This window comes from Chionomys nivalis, chromosome 9, assembly GCF_950005125.1.
Source record: "Chionomys nivalis chromosome 9, mChiNiv1.1, whole genome shotgun sequence".
NCBI lineage: Eukaryota > Metazoa > Chordata > Mammalia > Rodentia > Cricetidae > Chionomys > Chionomys nivalis.
In genome coordinates this window covers 54499075-54517665 of record NC_080094.1, presented here as the reverse complement: position 1 = coordinate 54517665, position 18591 = coordinate 54499075, and the positions used below count along the sequence as shown (strand labels likewise).

The window sequence follows — 18591 nt, the reverse complement described above, 5'->3', positions numbered from 1 at the left end:
CCCACTTTACAGACCCAGCAAACCGAGTCTAAGGAATTAAACTGAATGTCCCAAATCCCACAACTGCACATGGCAGAGCTTTCCAGGCATCATGAGTCACTTTACCTGGGATGGGAAAATTTAGAGTTCTATCAGATCCCAGGCCACACCCTTTGCTACTTCCTCTGGGCTCCACCAGCAATGGTGCCCAGTTCCTTACCAGGTTGCACCTGACAAGCCAGTGATGTAAGTAGAACAATCCAGAAGGTTCAGCTTCTGCAGCGCCAGCAGGTGGCCATACAAGGCAACCATGGATCTTGTGCCACCTCCTGTGGCCATGATGGCTATCACGGGCACCTGTAGGCACAGAAAAGACAGCTGGAGAGGGCTCCTCCACAGACATGGAGTGTCTCAGCTTAATAAAAGTGGTGGAAGACAGAGAACTGGTTAGAGTGAAGGGAATGATTTAGGGACTGCCTTTTACAGAGCAGTGGGCTACGCGATAGGGCCCAGAAGATGACCTTTGCTCTAAGTCAGTATTGCCATCAGTAAGGGGTCTGCTGCCTAATCCAGACTTGGTAAATCAAAAAGTCATGGTTAGAGAGTTCTAAGCACTCAGCCAGACGGTGGTAGCACATGCATTTAATCCCAGCACTCGGGAGGCAGAGGCAGGTGGATCTCTGTGAGTTCGAGGCCAGCCTGGTCTACAGAATGAGTTCCAGGACAGCCAGAACTGTTACACAGAGAAAAGTTGAAAAAAAAATAATTGAAAAAAGATTTCTGAGCACTCACCCCAGCTCTTTGTTAATAGACGTTAAAACCGAGGCTAAGGGGAACATGGACGACTCATGGACGGTGGGGAACATGGACGGTGGCTGACTGACACCTATACATGACAGCAATGTTGGGACGCTAGTCCCTGGTCTGGCACACAGGACATGCTCAGCCTGTACAGCATTTGTGAGAGCAAGAGAAGGAAAAAAACCCACATTCTGATAAGTGTGTGTGTGTGTGTGCGTGTGTGTGTGTAAACATAGGTTTAAGGTGCCCTTGCTTCCTATTTCCATTAGTAGGGCCTGTAAGATCTTTTCTGGAGCTGAAGCCCCGCCCCAGCCAGCTTCCATCTCAGCCTACATCCTGGTTAGCCAGGTGCTCTGGGCTCAGTTCCCCAGACTAACAGATGGAGGTGCAGGGGCTCTGTGGCTACCTCCAGGGGAAGAGACAACTGGCTCTGGGAATGGAAGAGGATTCTCTTCAGCTTCCTTCGGCTGTCATTTCTGGTGGGGACGGGTACATGCACACATTAGAGAAGAAAAGGAACAAGAGGGTGAAGGTTGGGGGCTGGAACTTGAAAATGTCTCCTGGCTGGGTGAGAAAGCCATCCTGACGCTATGTCAGTAAGACAGCTTAGCCATGTCAGGATTCCCCTCCACCCCGGTGTGTGCACACGTGCATGTGTGTGTGTGTATGTGTGTGTGTGTGTGTGTGTGCAGCACCAGGAGCCCCCATCCCTACCCTGGTAGACATGCAGCTGGACCACACAGAACAGGGCCCTTGTCCTGGCACCACACCCTCAGCGGCCTGAGCAAACACAAATCCAGGTGGTACAGTAGCCACCGTGGGTCTGGGAAGGCTAAGGTAGGACGTGGGGCTGGGGGACCGGTTTAGCGCAGGCAATGCCCCTGCTGACCCACCTCATCCTCATGCAGGTCCTCCTCCAGTTGCAGCACCTGACTTAGGGCTTTGGTCACCACCACCTTCCGCTTCTGCAGAAACTCCACCTCTTCCTGGCACAGGCTGAAGCCAAGCCGCACATCCAGCGTGTCAAGGCTGTGGGCAAGGGGACCCTGTAGCCACCGTCTTCAACTGGCAGATGTGGCTTTGGGGCCCAGCTCTACCATGTATCTCTTCTGCGACCTTGAGCATCTACATTCTCATCTGCAAAATGCTTACTGGCCAGCACAACCTTCAGTACCTAAAGGCCCTAAGCCTTAGCTGGCTCACGATAAGCTGGTACTTGTCTGAAGACTACCACTGGGCCTCTTCAAACCTTCTGCTTCCTCAGCAGGATAGGGAAAATTCCAAAAGGTTTCCCTAGGCACCTTCTCTGTCCCAAAGCTGGACATGAGTGACGAGGGTTCCTTAGATCTCTTAGGTAAATCTCTTAGACTCTTCTGAGCCCCACAGACCAGCCCTCCGCTCCTGCAGGGCTCCCTGCTCCTTCTGCGTCCTTCCTGCCCACAGAACCATGATTCTGGTGTTTGTGCGACTGACAAAGCCTCTCATGCTGACCTCACTGCCCCATCCCCACAGTTCTTCAAGGCAGATGAGACATGAACCACCACGACAGGCCTGACGCTTGTCCTCTTTTTATCACATCCTTGTCTCGAGCAAGTTCAAGCCTGGCGTATACGACCCTACCAGATCTGTCCAAGCTCACCTTAAGCTACCTGCTGAAAGAGACACGCCAGGTTCTCATGGTCTGATTTCTGAACCTCGGTTAGGATCTTTACCTTCACAGGTATTACCTGTATTCCTGAATCCTCTGAGACCCATCTCCCCCAAGGACTCCAAGGGGGTGTCAGTTTCTAGCATACTAACAAAGCTGAGTATCCTTGAAGGCAGGGCCTGGACTCTCCCAGCACCTCTCTTCCTATGAGGAAATAGCTTCTACTGGCAGCCATGGGACTGAAATAACAGTAGCATTGGTGGACACTTCCTGAGCGCCCCATCCGCCATCTAGGTTCCTGGTATTTCACATGGGATTCAAAGAGCAACCTGAATTGCTGATAAGGAAAACTGAGATCCAGTGTGATTAAGAAACTTTTATAATGAAAAATAACAAATCAAACTATAAATAAAAAATATAGGCAAGGGACTGGAGAGATGGCTCAGAGGTTAAGAGCTCTGGTTGCTCTTCCAGAGAACCCAGGTTCAATTCCTAACCCACATGGTATCTTACAACTGTCTGTGACTCCAATTCCAGGGGACAGGATGCCCTCTTCTGGCTGCTGCTAGCACTGCACACACGTGGTGCACAGACTTATGTACAAGAAAAACACATATAAAATATAAATTAAAATTACAAAAAAAAATATAGTCACTTGATTTTCAACACAGGTGAAATTTAATAGGAGAAAGAAGCGTCTTTTCAAAAACGATGCTGGAGCTGTCGGATATCCCCACGTAAAAATGTACAGGATGTAAAAGAACTAAACCATAACCTAGATGTGAGAGCTAAAACTAAAGACATCTTACAAGAAAGTATGGCAGCAAATTTTCATGATTTTGGATTAGGCACTATTTCCTAGATTCAGCATAAAAAATACAAATGACAAAAGAGAAAATAGTTTTCATCAAAATTATAAACCTTTGTTTTTCAAAGGTTACCCTCAAAAAGTACAAAGAGGAGCTGGAAGATATGGCTCAGCAGTTAAGACTAGGTTCAATTCCCAGTACCTACTTGGTGGTTCACAACCATCTGTAACTCCAGTTCTGGGGTACCCAATGCTCTCTTCTGATCCCTGTGGGCCCTAGCTAAGCATGGCATACTCATATACATGTAAACAAACACTCATACATGATATAAGATAATACACACACAAAGAAAATACAAAGATATCCCACAGAACAAGGTAAATATAAATACTTCTATCCAGAATTATGCAAAAAACTTCCATAAATTAATATTAAGATGGTACCCACTTAAAATATAGGTAAAGGATTTGGGTAAACATGTCTCAGAAAAGATCTACTAAAGGCCAAGCAATTCCGGAATAGATGCCCAGCCTCATTAGCCATGGAAGAGAACACAAATCAAGCCACAGTGAGATATGACTTCACACCCACTCCCCTGAGTTAGGGAAAGGATAGGAAAGGGTACTTTACCAGGGCACGGACTTCATGTGTAGTTCATAGTTCTCTCCCTGAGGAGAAAAGGATGTTAGAGATGACCCCTGAGAGCAAAGGAGCCCGGCCAAAGAGGGGGAGACTTACTGTATGACTCGCTCATGGACAGAACTCAGCATGCACGCATGTTCACAATAATCTGCACACACATGCTCACATACATGCGTGCATGCTCCCTTCCCACAGCCTACTTCTAGATTCAGTGATTCCATCATCTTCACTCAGACTCCACGTTTCCTGGTTCCCACGGAAGCCTACGAGGCCATTCCATTTTGCCTGAGAGACCCCGGGTGCTACCTTTCCCATGTGTCTTTGCGCTCTTCCCATCTCCCTGCTACTGGAGCTAGGCGGCTCTGGGACCCCTTCTCAGACCCAGGTGCTCACCACGGGCAGAGTCACCGGCTGGCCATCAGAAAGGCAATCGAGGGGCTGGCAGACGGAGTCATTCCTGCGTGTTCCACAGCAGCAAATCTGGAAGGATGGGTGGGCTCTGTGAGGGGCTGAGGGACTCCTCTGTTAGCCCTTCCAGCCCAGTCCCCCTCCTCCTCCCATCCAACTGCGGTTGCCATGTACCCCACAGTTCCAGCGGCTCTCTGGCGCCTCCGCACGCAGCTGGGGCTGGAAGTACTTAGGGTAGTGGAAGCAGGCTGGATTGCTGCAGCAGGGCTCCTGGAAGGGTGGGACGCACTGAGTATTCTCGAAGGAGTCTGTTACCATCACTAGGAGGTCTTTATCTGAGAAAGAAGATGCAGTTAGACCCCTGAGAAGATTCTCATCTCGGTTTCCCATTTAGTCCAGCAAAATTCCTATCTTGGCTCAGCGGTTAAGACCACTTGTTGCTCTTTCAAAGACCCTGGTATAGTTTCCAGTACTGTTTAAAGTCCAGTTCCAGGGACTCCAGCACACTTGGAGTACGTACATACACACAGGCAAAAACGTTCATACGCATAAGATAAAATTAATTTAAAAAAAAAATCTTGAAGTGCCAGTTGGGGTTCACAATCACCAGACACTCATTCACATGCCTCAGACAGGGCCCTGAAATCTGCATTTTAGCAAGGCCTGTGGAGTATGCCGACAGATACGCTCTCCAGAAAGTCCTCTAAGATGCTGAGTCAAGGTAAGACCTCTTGGTGCTGCTTTACTAGAACAGCCGCCCATCCCCCTCTGCCAAAGTCACTAGCTCATTGTAGAGAAAACAGATCCCCCAGCAGGCTGTCAGTTTGGGAGCAGAAGCCCTCCAAGCCCTCCTTTCTAGCCTGTGTCTGTGGGGCCACACTGCTTCCCTGAGAAGAGCTAGTAGTCCAGCATAGGAGAGACGCAGAGCGGCAGACGGCGATATGTGTGTCTCACTAGGAAAATGCTCTGAACTGGGAGCTGCTTGGAAGACGTGGCCTGAGGACCCCTGCAGCTGCAGAGCCCACCCGCCCCAGGTGCTGCCATAGCCGACTCGGGGAAGCACTGAGCCCTAGGCCCCAGGACACTAGGCGGACCTGAGGACTTCCATCTGGGTCCCTGGAAGAACACACTCTTCCTAGAGACACCTGAAGAGGACCGGTGTCTGGGGACACAATTCTGAGGAGTTTTGACTTTACTTCCCCCAACCCAGGATAGCCCATACTAGGTTGAGTTAACCTAGTTTCCTGAGCTCCAAAATGACCTCCCCGGGCTTGGAAGCCATCTTCCTCCTACCCCCATGCCCAAACCCGCCATTAGACGAGCAGAGCAACTCTCACTTTTCTTCCTCTTCCTTGGCCTCCTGGATTCCGCACAGACCTCCAGGCAAGAGACTTGTCGAGACTGTAACAAAGCAAAAAGGGTAGAAGGGACGCTAGGCAAAGCCACGCTCCCCTCTTCCAGTTAGAAGGGAAGAGGCAAAGGCGCAGATTTAGTGTAGATCGGCTTTGGGCTTCTGCCGAGCATGCTGGGTACTGAGTGCTCCAAGAAGGGAAAGACAAAGCTAGGCGCACATCATGGTTTACTGGGAGTCATCATGCTCACAGGAGCAACAGGGGCTGACCTGAGGTGGTGTCCAGCCTTGCAAGTAAGAAGTTGGAATAAAATAACCTCCGAAAAGCAGAGACTGGGCAAAGGCCTTTGCTACACATCCCAAGCACTCTGCTTTTAAAAGGAGAAGTTTCCTGGGACATTGGGTACATTCGGTTAAAATAGCTATGATTTTTGTTGTTGTTTTGTTTTTTTTTTGTTGTTGTTTTGTTTTTTTGAGGCAGGGTCTCACTATGTAGACCAGGAGCTGGCCTAAGAAATATTTTTCGTACTGAAATCAGGCTTGCAGAGGTATTGGAGTTGTAAGTGACTAATTCTGGGAAAGGGCTGATCTTTTGGGAGTGCAGGGTGCTGGGCAAGGTGATACTCTCATACTTCCTGCCTTGATCCAGGAGCTTGGGATGCAGCCCCACCTCATTTGGTTAACCATTTAGTCTAATTCTCCCTGGGCTCAGCATAGGGACAAGGTTCCAAGATAGGCTCAAGCCCCTCTCCCCTGAGAGCAGCAGCCACATGCGGCCTCTGGAGTGACCAGAGCCCAGAAGGACAATTACCACGATCACGCCGTTGGTGATGAGTATCTCTGGTGAAGAGAGACTGAAAGACAAGAGAACTCCAGGTCAGTGACAATGTTCTTGGCTGGTTTCTTAAGAAGGCAGCAAAAGCTACAAATCATATCAGTCATAGAATAGCAGATCCTTCTCAGTTAAATGAGAAATATCTGCTTGAAAAACTAGGTTTGAGATGGGCGGTGGTGGTGCATGCCTTTAATCCCAGCACTCAGGAGGCAGAGGCAGGCAGATCTCTGTGAGTTCGAGGCCAGCCTGGTCTACAACAGCTAGTTCCAGAACAGGCTCCAAAGCTATAGAAAAACCCTGTCTCTGAAAAAAAAAAAAAAAAGAAGAAAGAAAAAAGAAAACTAGGTTTGAACCAGGATTGGTGGCATCTATCTGTAAACTCAGCACCTAAAAGGCAGAGGCAGGAGGATTGGAGCATTAAGCCAGCCTCTATGACCCTGTAAGAAAGTGGTGTACATTTAAAACAGAATGTCCAGGGGGGAACAAAGCACAGGTCATAGGTCAGTAAGACTGCAGCCCCTCATCCAGAACAGAAGCAAGTACTCTTCATACCAACAAAGCTTCTGTGCTTCAATTAATGTATACACTTTGCAAATAGGGTTAGCTTTTACATTTAAATTACTTTGTTACTTTATAGCTATGTTTTTTTTTTTTTGGTTTTTTTTTGCACGCATACAGGGTGTATCTAAGTATGTATATCACATGCATGCAGTGCCAGCAGAGGTCAGAAGGGGGCATCAGATCCTCTGGAAGTGGAGTCACAGGTGATTGTGAGTCATCATGGGGATGCTAAGAATTGAACCCATGTCCTCTGGAAGAGCAGCAAGTGTTCTAAACCACCGAGCCACTTCTCCAGCTTCCAGATTTGTTTTTTGTTGCCCACTCCCTCCCATTTCAGCCAGGGGTTAGGATGTTTGCTCTGACAGTTCCTCATCCCATACCATGGTGGCAGGAATTCTCCAGGAAATTCCTGTTAGAAATGCTGGTGACTTGAGGCAAGCACTGAAATGTGTGTGTGTGTGTGTGTGTGTGTGTGTGTGTGTGAGAGAGAGAGAGAGAGAGAGAGAGAGAGAGAGAGAGAGAGAGAGAAAGGGGGGGGATCTCAAGTGTGTGCTACCATACTTTATTTATACAGTACTAGGGACTGAACCCAGGGCTTTGTGTTAGGCAAGCATTCTACCAACTGATCTATATGCCCAATCACATAAATCTTTAAACAAATACTAGAATAGTGTTGGGGCCTGGGTGCCTACACTCTTTATAAGCTCCCAAGATAATCTGCACACATGGAGGAAGCCAGCACACAGGCCAGCAATGATGCCGGAACAAGGTAGGGCAGCGCGAAGGCAGACACAGCTCTAAAGTCGAGGATCTTAACTGACGTGCAGGGCTGATGCCTACTTACTTCTCTGCGAGCAGGAACTCCACCTCCAGCTCTTCCATGCCCTGATGAGAGAGAAAGGGAAGGAGGCTATTGGCCATGTCTGCAAACCTCTGCCTGCAAGGACCCACTTCCACCCCTGCAGACCTGCGTACCCTGCCCATGGGGCCATGGAAAATGAATGGCTGCTGCTGGCTCTTCTTGCCCTCCCCACCTCTCTTTGTCCCAGTCTCTGACATCAGGCACAGCATGACAATGCAGGGTGTCAGAACCCACAGATGTGTACTCAGTCACTTTGACTAACGGTCGGAGAGTTCAGGCCTATTCTTGCTCCTTCAAGGTTAGTGACAGGAGGTTAGCCCAAGGGTGTGACTCCAAACAGGATGTTTTGACCTAGGCTGTACTTACTTGATGCTTTGGGTATTTGAGAAGATAAGCATTTTGCTCCTTGCATTTTGGTAAAAAATGTATTTTGTCTTCCCCCTCCCCTTTGGATTGGGGTATATAAAGCCTATGAAAAATAAATGTGGGGGGACTAAGTATTCACTGAGTTGCCCTCCTGACTCTATCCTATCTATCTATTTCTTTGTGCCTCTATTTTTTTCTGCCTAACATTTCTAACCCACATGCCCCTACCCTGGAATGTACAAACCTGTCCGTTCAAGGCTGGACCCCACAGCAGGGGATTCAGGTGCGGATGTGACACCTGGCCCTGAATATGCATTCTTCTGTCCCAAATAGCATTTGTTTTCTATTTCGACTCCCAGTTCTCCACTGTTTGCCTGACTTCTCATGGGGCTCAGAGCTTGGGCAAGGGAGCTCTGAGCTGGTGTCTTTAGAGAGCCCAATCCTTCCAACACAAGCCCCTTCCCTCTGCTTCCATGCCTCGTGTGTACCTGAGGGTGAACCATGGCTTCAGTGGGCTTCAGTTTCCCCATCAGAATATACAGAGCAAAGGTAGAGATGCTTGCCCTCTGATATATGCCCAGAACTTCACCTCACATAGAAACACCCAGCTATTTGTTCAATGGCTGAATCTAGAATACCTTGGCTCTTTCCAGTTCTGAACTTCCCTGAGTTGCCCTCTCTACCTCAAGGGCATTCCAGAAAGAGGACTTGGAGGTGAGGAAAAGGAAATGGGCACCCACATTTCTAGTTAGCACAGCAAACTCTAACTGCTAGGTGCCATCATTACTTTTTGTCATTTAAGTCTCATAGCAATGCTACTTGGAGGAGTAGTGTTGCTATTGCATAGATGAAGACGTGGGAAATGAGGAAAGTTAAGTGATTTCCAAGCAAGTGACGGTGCTAGGATTTGAACCAGGAGTATATCCTTTCCCCAGAGATGCCCACGGAAGGGTTTTATGGCAGTATGTGGGTATTCCCATGAGGTTAGAAGCTCTGTGATCTGCACCCACCTCTGGGTTGAGCGGAAACTTCACGTGAGTTTTGTTCCGAAGGCAAAGCTTGGAGAGGTCATAGAGTACGGTCAAGAGATGGTCATTTGGCGTCAATGTGTCTTCATCACAGACACTCAGCTCTAGTACGTTCTAGAGGAAAGAGGAGAGTGGATGCCTGGTTACCATGGTTGCAGCGATCCACTCCCAGGACAGGGGACAGGACCTCAGTCCTAGCAGAGAGTGAGGTCTGACGAAGGGGGACACAGATACTTCCGCTTGGATGCCAGAGACATCTGCAGGGATGAAGTGTCTTCCCCTGCTTTCCAGCTCCCTAGAGACTGCCCTCCTCTCTGCTCTGATTTCAGAGTAATTTGGTCCCTTTAAAAGCTTGAGAAGCCTGGGGAGATTATAGAGACCTTTCATTTTACCTGGGGCAGGATGGAGAGCAAAACAAGGTCCTACAGACATGGGGCACCTGGGATCTGAAGATAGCTAGAAAAGGCAGGCCAGGGAAATTAATATTCGGTACTCCAAGGGAGGGGCACAGCAAAGGCTATTGTGGTTCCAGTGATTTGGGGGGATTGGGATGAATTGTGTGAACTCTATGCTTTGGCACAGTAACTCCTAAGAAGGTCTTATGAGTTGTCCCAAAGCAGCTCTTCAAGTAGCAAGTAGCCTGTTCTCAATGGCCTCAGATGGCACGGACTAGTTTCTAAGACTCTTAACCTCTGATCCTGGGAGCTGTGATTGAAGGCAAGGTTTATGTCCTAGATTTCTATCTAGTGGACATAAATGTGGTTCTGGGTATCTCTAACTATATAGGATCTGTTGGTCTTGTAATTTTTAGAAGCTTACATATGTACCAGGCCAACCAGTAACTGTAAAACAGAAAGCAAGATGGTACACTACCTCCCTCACCAAAATCAGATACACAGTAGAAAAAGCATCTTACTTTATGTTATTGAGATAGGGTCTCACTGTGCAGCTCAGGCTGACTTCACACTTGCAATCCTCCTGTCTCAGCCTCCTGAGTGTTGAGATGACAGGTGTGAGCCACAACAGCGGGTGAAGAGGTATTTTTTTTTTTTTTTTTGGTTAGGAACCATGGGGAGCACAACCCTCTTGGAAACTAAAAGGACTCTTCATCAACTGGAATTATAGTTCTAGTTCTGGAAGGTCGAGAGGGTCTGCCCTTCCTGGGCTAGACCAGGACTTGGAGGGTCAAGCCGTGACTATCTCGGGATTGATGCCTTCATCACCAGGCCAAATTTGTCTCAAGGTTGCCACAACTCAAGATGCTCAAGCTGAGTTCTACCAGAAATGTGGCTGTGACTTGGACGCACTGTGTATCTGAAGAAAAACGACGCTGCGAAATAATGGCTCAACAAGCGAACGAGCGCACACCCAAGGAAACAGAGTAAGTGAAGGACTGAAGCGCTTAAGAGCAGATTTCAGAGGAGAGCCTCTGGCTGAAATCAGATCAGGTTAGACCTGGCTTTCCCTACTGCGTATTCTCCTGCAGGGAGGATGCTCTGGAAGGTCCTGGAAACACAATTTGTGCTTCAGCAAGAGGCTGTCAGGATCAACGAGAACTAGGAGGACGGGGAAGTGAGAAGGCAGAAGGATTAGCAGACTCAGAGAGGAACACACAGGAGGAATGAAGCAGTGGGTGAGTGGGAAGACAGGTTAATAGGGCATGTAGGATGATACGCAAACAGCCTTGAGGAGGACGTGGGAGGGACAGGGACAGGTGGTGGAGAGGGGAGCAGACACGTGGATAGGGCACCCAGGTGTGGTCCTCAGCGGCTCACCTTTACTTGAGTCTGGATCTGGAAGGTGAAGCTCTCATCCCACTCTGGGTGTGGGCAGTTGGAGATGGTTCTGGTCCTCACCTTCTCCTGAGAGGCAGTAGGCAGCCAGAGAGTGACAAAACAGTCCGTCTGACTCACTGTCCCAGGAAGACAACAGTAGAAAAGAAAGGAGAAAGGAGATGGTGAAGTCAAGAGAGAACATTAGGCAAATCTTGTCTAGAGCAAGGCCTCCTCTCGGTTGCTCATCTTCTCCTGATGCAGGAATCTGCCTCTCTGCCTTGGTCCTAGAATCCCGAGAAGCCACACAGACCAAGGGCTGTAGCTCACAAGGGATGGGGGTGGGTCTTGCTGACCCTCATCATGGACCAGGGTTACCTAAAGCGGAAGTACTCCAGGTGCTAGAGCAAACACCTTTGATGGTTAATCTTGGTTGTCAATTTGACTATTTTAGGATCAACTAGAACCCAAGCTTTGGGCCATTCCTGTGAAGGTTTCTAAATCAGATTATTTGAAGCAGGAAGTCCCACCTTAATTTGGGGCCACACCTTGTGGTGGCAGCCCATATAAAATGATACAGAAGAAGGAAACTTGCCTTGTGCTTGCTTGCCCTCATTCTCACTGGCAAGACCATCTCTCCTGCTGCTACAACATTACTTAACCAATATTGGAACCGACTTCTTTGGGATTCCAATATGTACTGGGTACCAGCATCTCTCAGGAGTACTCTCCAAGCCTACAGCTTTAGATTGGGACTCTGAGACAGCTAACCTCATGGACTGAACAACTATTGTATCCTCAGCCTTTCCCATCACAAGAAAGCCATTGTGGGACTATCCAGACGACATTCTGTGAGCCTCTCTAATAAACCCCCTTTTAATACATATTCACTATGTCTGCTCCAGCCCTTAGAGAACCCTGACTACTATACGCCTGCTGATTGGAACAAGATAGTTACATAGTGCTCCAGATGTCGTGGACATACCTAAAAGCCCTGCTCCAAAGATTCACTTTACCTGTGGTCTTAGCACCAAGGGAACCAAAGTAGGGTTGAGCTGAGAAGCATCAGGGAGAAATATAGTTTTCCACCAGACAGCCGAGAAGGGCCATTGTGGGAACGGGTTCAGATGAAACAATGCGCGGGGGCCGTGTCTCTGTATGATTTAATGCAGCTGCCCTTAGTGGGTTCTCCATACGGTACTGGTCTCCTAGCCTGGAGTGTACAATCCAGAATACCCTCGTGTTTGTGGCCAAGTGCCTTCTTCCACTTTAAATGAAAAAACCTAGTATATTGCTCCATGTGCCCTGGAGAAGGGAAACTGCTTTGACTTCAGTAAGACTTTCCAAAATGGAAGCTGGTCTAACCTTTCTGGTGGGACTAGCGGAACAGATAGGGCTAAGGATAGCCTAAGTGATTCCTCATGCCATTATGCTTGGGAGGAGGGGGAGGTACCAGGACTATCTTTGTCACCAGCTCGGTGATCTGCTTGGTTAAGTCCTAGGGTGCACCTCTGTAGAATTTGGTGAATTCTCTGTAGAATTAAGTCCTGTAGGTAGTGAGGCTGGGGGGATGGGACTCCAACTAGCTCATAACTTTTACTAGGAATTGCTGTGTGAGCGGAAGCAGAGCTGCCCCCCAGGGACCCAAGCTCGTGTTGCACCATAAGTTAGTTCTGCAGTGTCTGTAGCCCCATTCTGCATCATGTGTTCTGGCTTCTGATGGCAGTTAGTCTTTGATGGCTCACCATTTGATAGCCCTCCTCCCGCTGAGTAAAGGTGAGAGGACGCCATCCTCACCTGTCCCAACCGTGGCTTAATCCACACAGAAAGACAAAACTTTGATGGAATGAGAAGAAAATGATGACCTCACCATCTGGGCCCATCTCCTCCAGGCCCACCCTGTTCTCGCCCAGTGACTCAGGTACCTAGGCCAGCACAGGGCATCCTCCCTGATTCTCACCCTGAGTCCTCATCTGTACTGACACCACGTTGTGCAGGTCGCTGTCATCTCTGGAGCTTTCCCACTGGGCTCCCTGTCTCCTATGTTGTCAGCCTTCTCCCCTAAGGGAGGGTCTTTGGAAGCACAGCTTTGTCACTGTGCAGTTTAATGGCTCCCATCTGGCTTCAGGAAGGAGTCCATCTTTACCCATCATGGCTCTCCTTTCTATTTTCTCAGCTCCAGCCTCAACTCTCCACCCTTCCTGACTCCCTACCCCTGCCCTGCATGTGTTTATGCCTACACGCACACACCTACACCTGCGTGCAGACAACCAGCCACACACACTCTGACTGCAGGATGAGCTTAGTCATCTTAGCTCTCCAAAAGGGCTGTGCTGTCTCGCTCCAGGCCTTGCACCTGTGGCTCCTTGTGCCAGGCACTTCTTCCTCCCTCCCTTCCTCCGTTCCTCCCTTCCTTCCTCCCTCCCTTCCTCCCTTCCTTCCTTCCTCCCTCCCTTCCTCCCTTCCTTCCTTCCTCCCTCCCTTCCTCCCTTCCTTCCTCTCTCCCTTCCTTCCTCCCTCATTTTCTCCCTCCCTTCCTCCCTTCCTCCCTTCCTTTCTTCCTCCCTCCCTTCCTCCCTTCCTTCCTCTCTCCCTTCCTTCCTCCCTTCCTTCCTCCCTCATTTTCTCTCTCCCTTCCTCCCTTCCTCCCTTCCTTCCTCCCTCCCTTCCTCTCTCCCTTCCTCCTTCCCTCCCTCCCTTCCTACCTCCCTCCCTCCCTCCTTTCCTCCCTCCCTCTTTCCCTTTTTTCCTCCTTCCCTCCCTCCTTTCCTCCCTCCCTCCTTCCCTTTCTCCCTCCTTCCCTCCCTTCCTCCTTCCCTCCCTTCCTTTGTTTTTTGCTTCCTTCCTTTCTTCTTCCCTTCTTTCTTTTCTTCCTCTCTCCTCTCTCTCCCCTCTCTTTTTTTCTCTTTCTTTCCTCCCTCTTTCCCTCCCTCTTTCCTCCCTTTCATTCTTGTGTAGGTTTGCTTGTCTGCATGAGACATGCACAGTGTGCATACAGTAACCTGTAGAGACTAAAAGAGGGCATGGGATCTGGAGTTACAGGAGGCTGTGAGCATCCATGCACATGCTAGGAAGGGAATGGGGTCCACCAAAAACGTGTGGAATATTCTTGACAGTTGAGGCATCTCTTTAGCTTCAACATCCTTCTTTTCTACTTTTCCCTTTTCTTTTTCTTTTCTTTTCTTTTTTTCCTTTTTTTGATTTTGGTTTCTTGAGAGAGGGTTTCTCCATGTATCCCTGACTATCCTAGAACTTGCTCTGTAGACCAGGCTGGCCTCGAACTCACAAAGATTGTCTGCTTCTGCCTCTGCCTCTAGAGTGCTGGGATTAAAGGCGTATGCTGCCACCACCCAGCTACTTCTTTCCTACTTTAACCCACCCTTCTCTTCACTAGCCCTTTAGGTTTTAGAATCTTCTCTGTACCCCTCCTCTGAGCGTCCAGTTCTGGTCCCATGTGGCACTCCTGAGAGGGCTGTTGCTATGCTGTACTGGCAGAGCAGGTCCAGTCATTGTCTTCACCACTGTGCTCATTGAGAAGGCCAGGGCCTGCAACCTTTGGGCAGACGAGGCGCTCACTAGGCAATTTTAAATAAATAAATAACAACTTTCTGTTAAGGGCTGTATCAGAGGCAAGAAATCCTGAGCAGATGCAGGTGGGCAAGTCAGTGTGTGTGATTGCTCTGCCCTCGGGAGGTGCCCCAGGGACCTGCTCGGCCCTCTGGAACTCCCCTCCTCCCAGGGACCTGCTCAGCCCTCTGGAACTCCTCCCTTTGCTTTTCCTGGTCCTAAGCACTTCCCTCTGGGTCTGGCATGTTCTTCTCAAGTCTGTTTTCTGTGCAGAGGGATTCTGCCAGGCCTGTTGGCTCTGCCAGGCCGCTCAGCATGCCTAACTTAAAGGACCCTTAAAGGCCTCTGTCTCTCTAAAACTGCTCCACTTTTATCAATCCATACCTAGAAATTTCACACTGAATCCATTAAATAACATCTCAGTCTTTTGTTTTAAACCTCAAGTTAAGATTAAAAAAAAAATTCTTTCCAGGCATGGTAGTGAATGTTGTTTAGTTTTAGCTAATTTGACACAAACCGAGACATATCTGGGAAGAGGGAATCTCAACTGAGGAATCGCCTTCATCAGACTGGACTGTAGGCAAGTCTGTGGGGGTGTTTTCTTGATTAATGACTGGCATGGGAGGGCCCAGTCCGCTGTGAGTGGTGCCACCTCTGGACAGGCGGTCCTAGGTTTTACAAGAAAGCAGGCTGAAAGCCATGGTGAGCTATGCAGTAAGCAGCATCCCTTCTGTGGTCTCCGCTTCGGTTCCTGCTGCCAGGCTCCTGCCTTGAGTTCCTGTCCTGGCTTCTCTAATGAAGTTCTAAAATCTGTAAGATTACATAAGCCCTTTCTTCCCCAAGTTGCTTTTGGTCAATTTTGTCACAGCAGCAAAAACCAAATTAGGCAAGCTGCATGCCTGGAATCCCAGCACTGAGAGGGCAGATACAGGAGGAACAAGAGATCAAGTCCAGTCTCAGTTCCGTAGTGAGACTTGTCTAATGAATAAATAAACAAACAGTAGCAGCAACAACAAAACATTCCTGGAAGTGACAAGGTCGATCAGGATCAGATACCCGTACTCAAGCATTCATTAGCAAAAAGAATTCGGGAAGATTCTTTTTGCTGAAAGATTCCTCTACCCCATACTTGAAAGACTGAGAACGAGGAGAGCGTAGCTTAAAGGGAGGAGGCCAAGGAATGATGGTGGAGGCTCTGGGGGCCCAGGTGACAATCTGAGGCAACCACATTAGCCAACTGTAAGAATACTGTCCTGTCAGCCACAAGGAAGTGATGACTAAGCTGGGAATTTCAAGACCTGGGATTTCCTAGACAAAAGCAGGTTCTAGCCCCTGTTCCCCAGGAAGTGACAGAGGATGTGGTCATGTGAATGACATGTTCCCTTCCTTGAATTGTAGGTGGCAGAGATGACTTAATTGTCTTCACAGATGTTCAGAACATTCCTGTGTGGTTACCAATGGATACCCCAATATCTCTTGAGGTACCTGCCTGATGTCCCCAGGGGTACTGGTTGGGGTTTCAACTTGTTTTCATCACAGAAGAAGACTCCTGGTGGCTGAGGGTTTCTAGGGGTGCCTGCCTTCTGGCCTGGGACAGGTACTCTTTAGCTCTTGGAAAGTGGGTTATCACCCCTGAACCTCTGAGTACTTCCTTCTATTAGGCTTTTGACATCTCCAGAAATCAGACATGGGTTAGATGTCTAAACCAAAGAACCATTAATATTGGATTTAAGCTAGAAGGGACAAGTTGAGCAAGAGTTATCAGGATAATTCCCCACCGGATCCATAGACGGTAGCAACATAGCCTAGCCGGTGACAACTGTGGAGTCCAGACCCAACGTGACCTTGCCAGCACCATCAGACACCATAGCTGCCCTTTGTCCCTTAGGGGAAGGGAGAAAAAAATAAACAAGGGGTTCCCAAAGAGAACCCCAAAGTCTGCTTGTGTGCCAAGGGGCATGCGGTGAAGGGGGAAAGGAGACTGGTAAAGCCAGATTGTAGCCTGCCTCACCACTTGCCAGCCTCCAGGGGATAGGCGTGGCGGGGACACGACAAAAGAAAGGGCCTCGGACAATGGAAGGTCTTGCATACAGGCACAGGCACGAAGACTGAGAATGAGTGTCCTGGGTGACTGGTGACAGGGTTGAAACAGACACACCTCTGGAGAAGCTGGAGGAAGGTGGGGGGACGGGAGCTAGGGCTAAGGGGAGGGGTGACCGCTGCCAAGAAGGAAGAGAGTGAGAGACCCATTCTGGGATGGGCAGGAAAAGTGGCATAGTCTGTGCCTGGGGACATTTCCTGGCTCCTCAGGTCACACCCCAGTGTACTGAGAAAGCCCCAAGGAGTCTGGGGGATCCCTTGCTCTGTAGTGGGTCCCTTGGCCGACACAAGCCCAACTTAATGTTTGCTGGAACCGTTCCTACTGACATGGGCCCTGAACGCCTCACCCTCTGTAGGCTCAGTCTGAATCATGTCTGTCCCTTTGCAGTCTCAGGGACGACAGGGCTGTGCCTCCTCTGCTCTCCACACCTGTTGTCGTGAGCATCAGGAAGTCACCATGCAACAGATTCCTTGTATATCTTCTGACTGATTGTAATCTGACCACAGCTTCTTTCCCCTAGAGAGCAGCGGTTCTCAATCTGTGGGTCCTATCATATATCATATCATATGTCATATCATATCATATATCCTGCATATTAGATATTTGCGTTGTGATTCATAACAGTAGCAAAATTACAGTTATAAAATAGCAAGGAAATAATTTTATGGTTGGGAGTCACCATAACCTGAGGGACTGGGTTAAAGGGTGACAGCATTGGGAAAGTTGAGATCCACTGCTCCAGAGGGTCCCCTCTCCTCCAGACCTCCAGGCCTGGAATTAAACACTCATTCTACCTCAGGCTATCACGAACTTCTTACCTATGAAGTGGACCTCTTGTGATGATCACCCAGGTGTGGGGAAACTTGAGCTGTGTTTGGATACCTGGTGGCCAGACCACAGCAGGTGCTCCAAAGACAGAGATCCTTCTTTCAGGTTGCTCCTCCTCAGACCAGGCTTCCGGTACCCCCACCCCGATGTTTATAACCTGGGCGCTTGGATCCTAGGACCTCAGTGTGCCCTTTTGGCCTTGGCCATTCCCACAGCTGTGCACCCTGGACATAAAGCCTTCTCTCCCTAGAGAGGCAAAGCTTCCTACTTTTAGCAGGCAGAGGTCCACACAAGGAGAGAACTGATTTCTTAAACACCACACTTTCACACATGTGTAGGGCATTTCTGGCCCAGTCCAGTGGCTTCATTTCCTCCCAAAGCAGAGGTTCCCTGAGCTCCTGTGCCCTGGGAATGCAGCAGGAGTTGGATGAAGGGGAAACTAGTCTACAAGGAGTTTGAATATCCAACCACACGGAGGAGGCTGGGCTGATCTGGGTGCTGCAGACTCCACAGTGGCTCAAGAGCCTGGTTTGGAATCTGTGTCCCAAGAAGCAGCTCTGAGCGGAGCTGGTGGGCAGCTCCATGGTGCTAAAGGGCTTCCACTGCTCTTCCACGGCAGCCTCTACCTCACCAGTGACACACAGTCATGGCTCAGGACGTCTATACACAGAGATATGCCTGACTGGCGGCTGTCAGGTCCTTTCTCTATCCCGACCCTGCAAACGGGAGGGAGGAGCGGGAAGGACACTTACGTATGTCAGCCTGCCTGACGTTTTTCATGCCGATGACTCTCACTGTCAGCAGATGGCACGGAGATGGTCCCTCCTGTTGATTAAAAGGAAAGTGAAGTCATCCCTCAAGTACCACCTCGAAACCAGTGCTGCTGGGGAGGCCTCTCCACACTTGTCTTCCTGCCCACCTCACAGCAACCTCCACGCTGTTCTGTCATGGTTTACTTTGGCTTGTTCCTGTCCTACATGGAAGTCTCTAGAGCTGAGATATACTGCTTTTTCATCTTTTTACCTCTATGCTG

At 49.2% G+C, this 18591-nt stretch overlaps 1 protein-coding gene across 1 annotated transcript in view; it reads right to left on the bottom strand.

Moving 5' to 3' along the window:
- Pla2g4e (phospholipase A2 group IVE) overlaps positions 1 to 18591 on the bottom strand; it is a 74828-nt gene that overhangs the window by 16248 nt on the left and 39989 nt on the right. The window contains exons 2-12 of the mRNA XM_057781522.1: positions 18311 to 18383; positions 11066 to 11202; positions 9273 to 9404; positions 7879 to 7919; positions 6450 to 6492; positions 5625 to 5688; positions 4462 to 4622; positions 4273 to 4359; positions 3868 to 3905; positions 1674 to 1809; positions 200 to 336 (exon numbers count right to left, since the gene is read on the bottom strand). Of these exons, the coding sequence (XP_057637505.1) occupies positions 200 to 336; positions 1674 to 1809; positions 3868 to 3905; positions 4273 to 4359; positions 4462 to 4622; positions 5625 to 5688; positions 6450 to 6492; positions 7879 to 7919; positions 9273 to 9404; positions 11066 to 11202; positions 18311 to 18383 (1049 nt within the window). The remainder of the gene's footprint in view (positions 1 to 199; positions 337 to 1673; positions 1810 to 3867; positions 3906 to 4272; positions 4360 to 4461; positions 4623 to 5624; positions 5689 to 6449; positions 6493 to 7878; positions 7920 to 9272; positions 9405 to 11065; positions 11203 to 18310; positions 18384 to 18591) is intronic.